The sequence below is a fragment of the Patagioenas fasciata genome, chromosome 17, assembly GCF_037038585.1.
Source record: "Patagioenas fasciata isolate bPatFas1 chromosome 17, bPatFas1.hap1, whole genome shotgun sequence".
NCBI classification, from domain to species: Eukaryota; Metazoa; Chordata; class Aves; order Columbiformes; family Columbidae; genus Patagioenas; species Patagioenas fasciata.
The window spans coordinates 3794153-3804622 of record NC_092536.1 but is presented as its reverse complement, the minus strand read 5'-3'; the positions used below and the strand labels follow the sequence as shown (position 1 = coordinate 3804622).

The 10470-nt window shown below is 38.3% G+C and overlaps 1 protein-coding gene across 8 annotated transcripts in view; it reads right to left on the bottom strand.

Moving 5' to 3' along the window:
* Nucleotides 1-208: 208 nt before the first annotated feature.
* The window catches only part of MPHOSPH9 (M-phase phosphoprotein 9), a 26492-nt gene continuing 16230 nt past the window's right edge, over nucleotides 209-10470 (bottom strand). For 7 of the 8 annotated variants that reach the window (XM_071816144.1, XM_071816146.1, XM_071816145.1 and 4 more), the window contains 12 exons: nucleotides 8829-9044; nucleotides 7955-8002; nucleotides 7519-7583; nucleotides 7126-7227; nucleotides 6432-6569; nucleotides 5555-5730; nucleotides 4627-4791; nucleotides 4188-4308; nucleotides 3468-3571; nucleotides 2409-2674; nucleotides 1870-1938; nucleotides 209-1205 (listed from right to left, as the gene is read on the bottom strand). In XM_071816144.1, the coding sequence (XP_071672245.1) occupies nucleotides 1104-1205; nucleotides 1870-1938; nucleotides 2409-2674; nucleotides 3468-3571; nucleotides 4188-4308; nucleotides 4627-4791; nucleotides 5555-5730; nucleotides 6432-6569; nucleotides 7126-7227; nucleotides 7519-7583; nucleotides 7955-8002; nucleotides 8829-9044 (1572 nt within the window). In that variant the 3' untranslated portion in view covers nucleotides 209-1103. The remainder of the gene's footprint in view (nucleotides 1206-1869; nucleotides 1939-2408; nucleotides 2675-3467; nucleotides 3572-4187; nucleotides 4309-4626; nucleotides 4792-5554; nucleotides 5731-6431; nucleotides 6570-7125; nucleotides 7228-7518; nucleotides 7584-7954; nucleotides 8003-8828; nucleotides 9045-10470) is intronic. The other variant, XM_065851990.2, reaches the window with a different exon arrangement.

Genomic DNA, 10470 nt, shown 5'->3' with positions numbered 1-10470 from the left:
AACATCTCAAAACACAGCACTCTAATTTTAGAATCAGCCCTTCACGAGCTTCCTTTATGACAGCTACTCTGGCCCTGTAATCACATCATGGGTGGCTCAACGTCTTGAACAAGGACAGAATCTGAAACACACAATATGATTAAAAGCTACATTATCGCTGATGTAATATCCCAGAACCTATTATCGTTCTATGGGGAGGAGGAAAGAATCTAATTAAACATTTATTTAATATTAAAATACAAACCAAAATATCAATGTCAGACAATAATTCAGCAACATGCCAACTAGCAAATGGTTTTTTGGTTTGGTTTTTTTTTTTTTTTTACAAATCAAAACCAATGTATTTTCACAAATACAGCTCGGAGTTGATTTGGAAAGGTGTGCGAGCAGAACACTGGCACATTAAAACAAACTTGGGTGAAGTGGTTACAGTCCTGGAGCTGCTCGGTGGAGGCTGCTGCTGGTCTCACGAACCCCAGAACTCGCTGCCGCTGTTGGGAAATATCAAATAAATTCGAGCAATATTTTCCTAACAAGCAGCAGCAATCGAAGCAGCAAAACACGTACTGATCTGCAGCCGGCCCAGCCAGAACGAAGGTATTGTTCACAGTTTTGTCACAATGAAAAATATCCATGTCACAAGGCTTAAATTAAAAGGATTTACTGTCTAACAGGAGTTATCTTTAACATAGGTTGCTTTTTGTATTAAAGTTCAAAATTCCCTATTGGCTAATATTTACATTATACCATAAATATTTAGAAAATGGTGAGGAAAACCAAGTGCAAAAGAGCAACACTATCATTTTCTGAAAACAAGCTGCCTTTTCATTTCTTGTTCTTGTTATAAATCCAATATCGCTATTTAAAAATAATTAATATTTCTAAAAATATTACAGGATAAACATTGATTTCTCAAGTGTAACAAAAATATGTTTAAAATATAGGTGGCTGTTTGAAGTACAAAATATTGCTGTTTGTAAAGGGTAACATGGTTGGAAAACTACTATTGAGGGTTTATAAAAATACAAACCAATCTGCATTTACTGAGTGCATAATTACATAGTAGTGCAAACAAAAAAGCGTATTTGCATTCAGGAGAATTGTCAAAGGTTCGCAGAGGTACGTAAAACATGGAATCTTTTCAGAGTCATGCGTATTGACCCCAGGTCTCTATTAATCCTTTCCAAGCGATCTTCCAGGGCTTCCTAAAAGAAACACAAAAAGAGTTAATAACATACAAGAAAATCCAATGATTCTTCTAAAATGAAGAAACTACAGTTATATTCAACTGGTATCCTTTTTGCCACGACTCGCATTCTGTTAGCACATTAAAACGAGAACCAGACCTGCAAACGTCTCATATTATAATAGTTTTACATATGTGTGTGCACTTGTGAGTTGTTAGATTTTTTTCAGCTATTTTGGTTTTTGTTTTGGGTGGTTTTCGGGTTTGTTTTTTCCCATGTGACTTACGAAACTCAATGAGATAAACTTGACAAGAATTAGGACAGGCTGATTTTAGGGAGACACATTTAGGAAAGATCTGACCACTTACTGGCAGGATTGACTTTTCCAATTGAGAAATTGGTAACGAGCCCTGGGTAACTTACACCTTTGACATAGCAATTGACAGTGTTTATAATTAATTTGCAGTAACCTCCCGATTATCTTCTAACGCAGTAAAGTCCAGGGAACAGAGAACATCTCTGACACAGAGTTCAGCCATATTCAGGAACAATTCCCAGTGCTACGGAAAAATCCCCATAGTAATCGTGTTTATTATATAGCAGAACTTTCACCCACACTATATATTCCTCAAATTGGGGAAGAGCAACTTAAGAGAACAGTCATACATAGAAGCTTTTTCACCTGATTTATTCTTGCTTGCAAGGTCATTCTTCCACCAGAACAAGGTATTCGACTCAATGCAGCCTCAATCTAACAACAGAAAATACTTCAGCTGTAAATTACGGTTTTGAGAGCAAATATAGACCTTCTTCACTAATCTTACAGAGAGGTGAGGTGTATAGATCACAGATACATGTCCGGTGTTGGTTTTAAACACTGAGTTATTTTACCATAACACTGTGCCACATAAATCTGAAACAAATCCATGAGCAGACCCTCCCCAGGGTCATTTTGAATAGAGCCCTCTCAGTTCCCAGAATAACCTTCCTTGTTTGAAAGGCTGATTTAAAGAATTGTCCACTAAGGATGGAAGTTAACTCACTCCAGGCCTTCCATCCACACTGTGTTCATGTTAAAGTGACTGTCCCTTAATGCGGTTAGGGACAGAAAAGGACTGGAGCATGGGGAGTGGAGCAGGGAACGATGAGGACACATTCCTGGGGTAACACAAGAAATTGTGCATGAATTTCATCGGTGCTTTGCACAGCTACATCCCTCACCTCTCGCACAACAACTATGTTTCCTCCCAGCTTTAAAATAAAGATAATCTTTGCCTGTTGCTTTTCTTGAGTCAGCTCATCGAAAAGCCTCTCTGTGTCGGCCAGAGTCGCAATCCTTGCTGCGTACTTGAATTCCCCCTCGCAAGGCGGTGGCACTGGCTCGGATTTTTGCGCCGTGCTCCTCTCGTCCCACTCTGTCACCTTCTTCATTCCAGTACTGACAGGTTCAGCACAAGAGTTGTTTCTGACACCTGAGTGTTGCCTTCCTGACAACAAGACAGGGGTCTTTTTATTTCTTTTGTAATTGTGAAATTATTACGTAGGACAGAAGCAGCAAGAAAAGCAGCGTGATCTTGGAGGTACATCCACTGAGGACAGCAAAGCCTCAAGCGAACTTCCCAGAGGAATGTGAACCATTTGTAGGGGTCATCTTTCAAACCATCTTTATAATACAGTGTATTCTTTTGTTAAACAGATTACTGTGCTCTGCTAATTAAGAATGACTTTTACTGGTACAACATTTCTAAACATCACCAAGTAGACTAGTTGTCATGAAAACACTCGTCTCAATAAATGCATGAATAAAAACAAAATAACATTGTGACAAGAATTACAAAAGTGATTAAATATTTGGTTCCACCAATCATTTCGAAAAAATCCCAAATGCCTGGCTTTATTCTAGTTACTCTTTGCTATCCGTAATGCAATGTTTAGCAATAGAATTTTATTAGGATGACTGAGTATGTACATCTTAATACAGCCCCTCCTAAGAAATGCATTGTGTAACTGAGTTAAGCATATGAAAACATATTGCCCTTCTTTCTCAATTTAATTATTTTTTTGTTCCATTGTGTTTGTGCCCACACACAGATACACGAAAATAAAATACTGCACGAATGGTATTTCTCTGTCTACAGGAATAAGACAAGATTTAGAGCATTTTAAAAAGTTGGACTCCATAGAGAAAAGTGTCAGCATTCTCTTTAAGCAGCTGTTAGCAATGTGGAAGAAATTATGGTAAAAAAAAAAAATAGAGTTCTCCCCACTTTGATAGATTACCTTCCACATCATCTAGTGAGAGAAACTGGAGCCTTTTTCTTGGATTATTGTGCTGTAAAGTAGATGAAGGACCAGCTTCCAGGTCATCTAGAAGTATATCAAACCTACAGAACAGGAAGCACATGACAATTACTTGCCAGAAATGATGTATCAACCAACACAATATTTTCTACTTTTCCGTGTTTTGGTTAAATAAACAAATGGTTTATAAAACGATTGCTATTCCACAGGCACTGCACGTTTCCCGATTACTGCTAACAGTACCATACCCTGATTTACCCGTTTGCACACACTTCCATCTCACAGCTACATATGTTCCCAAACTCTACGAGCACTGCCAAGCAAGGATCTCTATAGAAACCATAGTATCTAGTACAGTTAGCAGAAAGTCTGTGTATTTTTTAACGTGCTGGTAGGTGCCACAAAGGGTAGGTAAGGACTAGTTTAGACTTTTATTTTCGTCTCCTGATAAGCAGCACATAGAGCTGGACTTAGTGCACAGAACAATTCTGCTGTAACTTCTTTGTCACTGGTCAATCTTGTGTCAATATAAACCCAACATCTCATCTTGCTGAACGCTAAAGATGGGAAATCAGTCTTGATTTTTCTTGCCAGATTTTTAAAAAACTCAAATTTAGTTTTATATTCATTTTAAGGCTGCATACACATACTGCTGCTGTAATAATGATCAGAGCACAATTATGCTCACAAAACTGGTACCTTGTTACTGTGTTTTCATTTTTGCTAAGCAAATGGCTGAATCCAGGAGAGAGGTTTTCTCTCGGAGATCGTTTGGGGCTGTATGTCACAGACACTGGTGCCAACATGATCTCTCTCCTTGCTGCAAAAGACAAAGTGTGTTTAAGTCCTTAAAATTTCTCGCAGTGCCGTATCTCCCACTTGTGATCAGATGCTCACATCTTAAAAGAACGCTTTTCAAATGCCTGTATCTTTGCTTAAATTAGATGAAAAGTGCAACGCAACACAGAAAAATGAAAATAAACTTAGAACTCACCCATTTTCTGATTATAGACAGGCTTTTTTTTGTTTCACACTGTTAGAATAATCCTGTCTTTATTTCTCTTTCTTCTAAAGCAGTCTATTATTATTTGCTTCTGCTCTTTGAGTAACGGAAACCAAGCGTCAGAAAAGCACTTACTTGGAGTATTTGCTTTCCTGTTGGGAGGAGGAAGGGACGATGACCTCTGGCTGGCCGGCGAGCTGTAGCGTTTGGGTCTGTGGGGGTCTTTGCCTTTCTCTGGGGATCGGTTGGCAACTAGAGAAGCTTCAACAAAGCCAACAGTTTGTCGTCGATTGGATGTTTCTATTTAAGAGGAAAAAGTTATCGTATTAAACAATCTTTTTCAATACCAGAACTCACAAATACTCTCCTGTGCTCTGCTTTTGGTGCACAAAGATTGCACTTAGACTGCCCCGTGTCAACATATTTGTGTTGTTTTGTTCAAGTCTCATGTCCTGCTCATCATATTTATGAAACAGTTTAACTCATGAAAACGGTGCTTTGTAGCGCGTGTGGGAGAAACGATGCTAAATAACACTGATTTAATAAAGAGACAGCAGAAAGCAGGACAAAAGCACCTTTTGGGAAAGAGGGTTCGCGTACCTGGTTGAACCACGTACAGAAGCATTTAAGAAGGACTCAATGTTTTCTAATTACAAGGCTTCCTGAACCACTGTTGTCAGAACCGCTCGGTGCCGTCCTGCAGCACACACACCAGCTGCCTTAACAGCATTCTGATACAACACCATGAGAACCAAACTCAAACGGACGTACAGCCAGCCAGAGCTTTGTTGGGACTCCATTAACTGTTTATAAATACTGAGATATTCTTAGTGAAAGGACATTAACTGCTCTTTAGCTTGAGACCTTTGCATTCCCTCTATTTTAAACAAGTCGCTTAGCTATATCATTTTGAATTTTCTTAGGAACACTCCAGAAGTTCACATGCTAAAATTGTTTTTGTCCCATCACTCAAGCCTGATGGACTTTAATGCTGAGAATAACAAAACCAAAAGACATGCAAAGAAAAGCTAGTAAAGTTCACGAATATAAAAATAAAAGTTACTAGCTGATGCGTCTTCTTTTTCTGTTTGTGTACCCCAATCTTTAAATGCTTTTCCTTCTTCAAGTTCTTTAAAGGCTTTTATAATGGGTGCTTCTGACATCTCATTTTCTTTCTTTTCTATTGTGTTTGTTGAAGAGTCTTCTTGTGAGGAGTCTTTTTCAGGAGGAGAATGGTGCCTTAAAGAGTGCGAGGCGGTGGAGGGAAAAAAAAGCATCACTTTTTTTATTTTATTTCATATATCCAAACAGTAGCTGAATAAACAAAAGCGTGGAGAAATTTAGTTGGAGATTTACAGTCATCAAGTCAAGAATTTTAAGGGTGCTTTTCAACTTTAGCCAGTTGCGCTATAGCCAATTCAAGAATCTAAAGTTGAACAGCGCCAGTTAAATTGGGTGACTTGACACGTTCTTAGAACTAAATGCATCCTGACAGAGGCTTTAGAAACTTCTGAGTCAGAAGGCAAACTACTAAATTACACCCTAAATTACACGTGAAGCTTTACGCTGGTGGAAAGCTGCAGCCAAGCAGTACAGCTCACACCCAACACACCAGAGCGCACTGTGTCCTAACGCAGAGGAGAACTGGACAAAAGTATGGAGAACATAAAGACACCGGCACAAGATGCAGCTGAAGCCTTCTGATATTTCAAGGAAAGTACTGAAGGCTGCAGCTGCTTGTTTCATACCAGGTTAGCAAAGGAAGAACGCTGGGGTTTTTTTAAGGAATTGTATAGCATCGACAACATTGAGACATTTTTTAAGAACTCTATTAAACTCGTACAAAACCTAGAAACGCAAATCTAGTCAATCCTGGATAAAACTATTTTTAGATGTGGTCAGTTTTACATCCTAGTGGATACTGAAGGAAACCAAGTCACCTTGAAGGAATGCAGGTTTCCTCTAATCTGTTATCTTTGGGGCTCTCCTGCGCTTCCAAGGGCTGGCCGGTGAAGATGGAATACTCCGCTCCTGGGATCAACCACTTGCGCCTGCTGACGTCGGGAGTTGCCAACTTGCTGTGGGAACAAACCACTTCAAATTTATGAAAGACGCCGGCGTTTTTCTTTTTTAAGAAAAAAAAAATCCAGCTATTTATTCTAGATAAACAGACACAATAATAAATATACTATAAACTTGTGGAAGAAATAAGTGCTTTTTAAAACATATTTGTAAAGATACCTGTAGAAGCGAAGTCTAGACACATCAAATGTAGTAATCAGCTCTCCAAATCAATGACACAAAGAAAACCTCTAATGTCTAATTGGACTATGAGATTTTATTCCTGAAATCTTTTTTGAGCACAGGAACCCCTGTTCAGGTGAACAACTGAGCACAAGCAAACACCCATTTAAGAAGACTAGAGACAGTCCACCCAGTCACACATAGATTATCCAAAGTATTTCTTCGTTTTTAATAATTTCTTGGTATATGGAACCTCTGGATTACATCACACACGTTTCATCCAGTTTAGGCTATGGACTGACATCTTCTTTATCCATTTTTAGCCAAAACCCACTAAAAAGTATTTGAAAACACGTGATCTGTTTTCATGTTGTTGGAATATTCACTTACTTGGCACAAGAGGTTCTTAAACGACTTTCAGTAATATGGCGAAGTTTCAATGTATTTTCATGCTCTACCTGCTTGAGCTGAGCTTCAAGTTTTGAAATTGTCCTAATGTGGAAGCAGTGAAGATGCATTATAAGGTGATTTAAAAGACATAAAAGAGATTGTATTTCTTAGAGTTTACTATTTTTATTCAGATATTCTGGGTGAAAGAGAAGAGCAAGAGCAACTACTACATTTTTATCATAAAATAAGATTTTTACGACGTATACAAAGTAACATAAAACACTGTGAAAGGCTTCATAAGATGTAATTAAAAGTACATCATCTACAGCCTTTATAATCTAGGAGTAAATATTTCATATTGTTAAAACAGTAGTAATACAGTTTCACATTTACCTTTTCAGATCAGAAATCTGCGTGTTTGCATCAAGCAATTTGTTTTCAGTTGCATTTAACGTGTCCTACGAGCACACAAGGAAAACAAAGTAAAAAGCTGAGAAACTACAGAAGCACATTAAAAGAAAAATGAGCAACTGTACATTAGTCTTGAAAATGATTTGTTAAATATGTTTCCCTATTTGAAAGGGAGGTCCATTAAATTCCTTTGGCTGATTTGGCAGTATTTTTGCTGTCTCCGACTGGAAAATGATACATTCCAAACTCCCTCCCCTCCCCTTCCTGGGCTCTGAAGATGTAGTAAGAAGCCATCAGTTAAAATATATATGAATCTTTCAGTTTGATCTTTTTCAAAATACCCAAGTTGACTCAATTCTATGGCACATGATCCCATATTTTGTATGTTTGATGTTTTAATTCACCAGCATGTACTTACTTTTACTCTTTCATGTTCTTTTCCAAGGGACTCATATTCTCCTAAAAGCTAAACAGAGAACACACAAACCCACGCTGGGACTAGAAAAAATTAACAGTCAAAATTAACTATCAAATCATCTAACAGGCAGAAGCACTACAAGGAATACGGTGTACTTTAATAGTACTTTTTAAGTTCTAGTATCTTCTAATTGGAACAAAAAAGTTAGAACAAGAGACAGAGCTACTTGTACAATGTATTTTTCATTTTCAAATTATTTATCTCTAAAGAAACTGAAGGAGCTGAACAAGCTGGTAAAATTCCTCACTGACTTTAAAGCTGACTTGGTGTTTTGAAATTTTAATCGTAAAAAAGGAGTTAAAGCATGAAATAGCTCTTCCAGCTAATACCCATTTTCCCAATCCATTTGAACATTCCATAAAGCTGTTACTGAAGAACCGAAGGAATAATTCTTTTGATTGAGTCTAAAGTCATACACAAAAATAACAATTTAGGAAGCTGTGATGACTTATGAAAGAAATTCAGTCCATTCCCACTAAGCTTGAGAAAGGAAAAAACAACTTGTTCCAAAAGAATGTCCTGTAATACCTCTAAAACTAAAATGAACTAATAGCACATAGAGTAATAAAATACCAGAAACAGACGCTGACAAGTGTTATCACATCAGGTACACACTTGCTGTCTTCAATAGTTGTTTTTAACTATTTATTAGGTCTGCGGTATCACCTGCCACCCAGCCTGCTAAGCAGTCAGCTGAATAATTTCTCTTTTCTTAGTTGTACATTAAGACTTTGCAATCTAAACTCTGCATAGTTTTCCAGAAGCCAGGACTTGCCGTGCAACTGTCAACACCATTGCTCATTTTCCTACTTACATTTTGAAACATTTTATTTTCTTCCTTTAGCCTCGTGTTTTTATTATCGGACAACTTGTAAGCCTTCTCAAATGCTTCCTCTAGATCTTTAAGCCTCGATTTTAGCCGACTGATCGTGTTGTCCTTCTCTTTATTAGTGGTGCGCATTTCTTCAATGCGCTCTTGCAAAACTTTGGAAGTGTTACTGACTGCATAAAAGCGTTCTCTCCAGTCTGCCTGCAAGAGAAAAAAATATCATTATAATCCTTCCCTACCAGATTTTTATTTCAGTACAAAGCATAATCTAAAATACTCTGCATAGAAAACAAGGGTACATCTGTATATTAACTAAAGAAGATTTTAGCTCATTTCTGTGATGTATAAAGAATCACAGAATCAACTGGGTTGGAAAAGACCTCAGAGATCATCAAGTCCAACCCTTGGTCCAACCCCAGTCCATTGACCAGATCATGGCACTAAGTGCCACGTCCAATCTCAGTTTAAAAACCTCCAGGGCCAGTGAGTCCAGCACCTCCCTGGGCAGCCATTCCAATGCTGACCACTCTCTCTGCACAGAATTGCTTTCTAATCTCCAGCCTAAATTTCCCCCGGCAGAGTTGAAGCCCATGCCCCCTTGTCCTATTGCTGACTGCCTGGGAGAAGAGCCCAATCCCCACCTGGCTAGAACTGCCCTTCAGGTCGTTCTAGAGAGTGCTGAGCTCACCTCTAAGCCTCCTCTTCTCCAGACTAAACAAGCCCAGCTCCCTGAGCCTCTCCCCATAGGCCTTGTGTTCAAGTCCCTTCACCAGTCTTGTTGCTCCATAACCCTGACAGGCACCAAGGTCAGGCTGACAGGCCTGTAGTTGCCAGCGTCAGCTTTGCAGCCCTTTTTCTGGATTGGGGTAACATTCACCAATTTCCAACTGTATGGGACCTCCCCAGTGAGCCAGGACTGTTGGAAGATGATGGAGAGTGGTTTGGCGAGCTCTTCTGCTAGCTCCCTCATCACCCTAGGATGGATCCCATCTGGTCCCACAGACTAAACTGAAAACTAAAAACCCGCAAGATATATTTACTTTATAGGACTTAGAATACCTAGAGGTTAGGCCTCTAATCATGGCTGTTTGTCTGATTTCCAGCATAGAAAAATGCCTTTAAAAGGTGAAATGAATTAGTCTCTCCAGGTGTCTATAACTTTCATGACAAAGCATTTTGTTCTTTGACCAATAAATGCAGTTATGCTGTCATAAGCAAAAAGGTCTGCCCTAGCCAGGGAGACTGTAGAAATATACTTAGACAATATTTTTGTCCCAGTGCAGATGACATTTGCTTTTATCACAGCTCTAATAAATCAAAGTGAAAGTAATTATAAAAAATAAAGACATCATAAACACATCAGAATAATTCACTGTTAAACTTCGTTTGATACCTGATAACCTGGAAAGGTTGTTCATAAGCAAAAGTTATGATGATTCGAGTAGGGAATCTTAAGAAACTCAGCTAGAAAAGTCACCGGTGTAACATATTGGCTGATGTCATATATTAAGGTGAAACGTTGAAAATTTTAAAATACATATATATATATATGGAAACACAGATCTCCATAATGAACAGGTGTATTCTTTTACCCTTTCAGTTAAAAATCAACTTAAGAATATACACT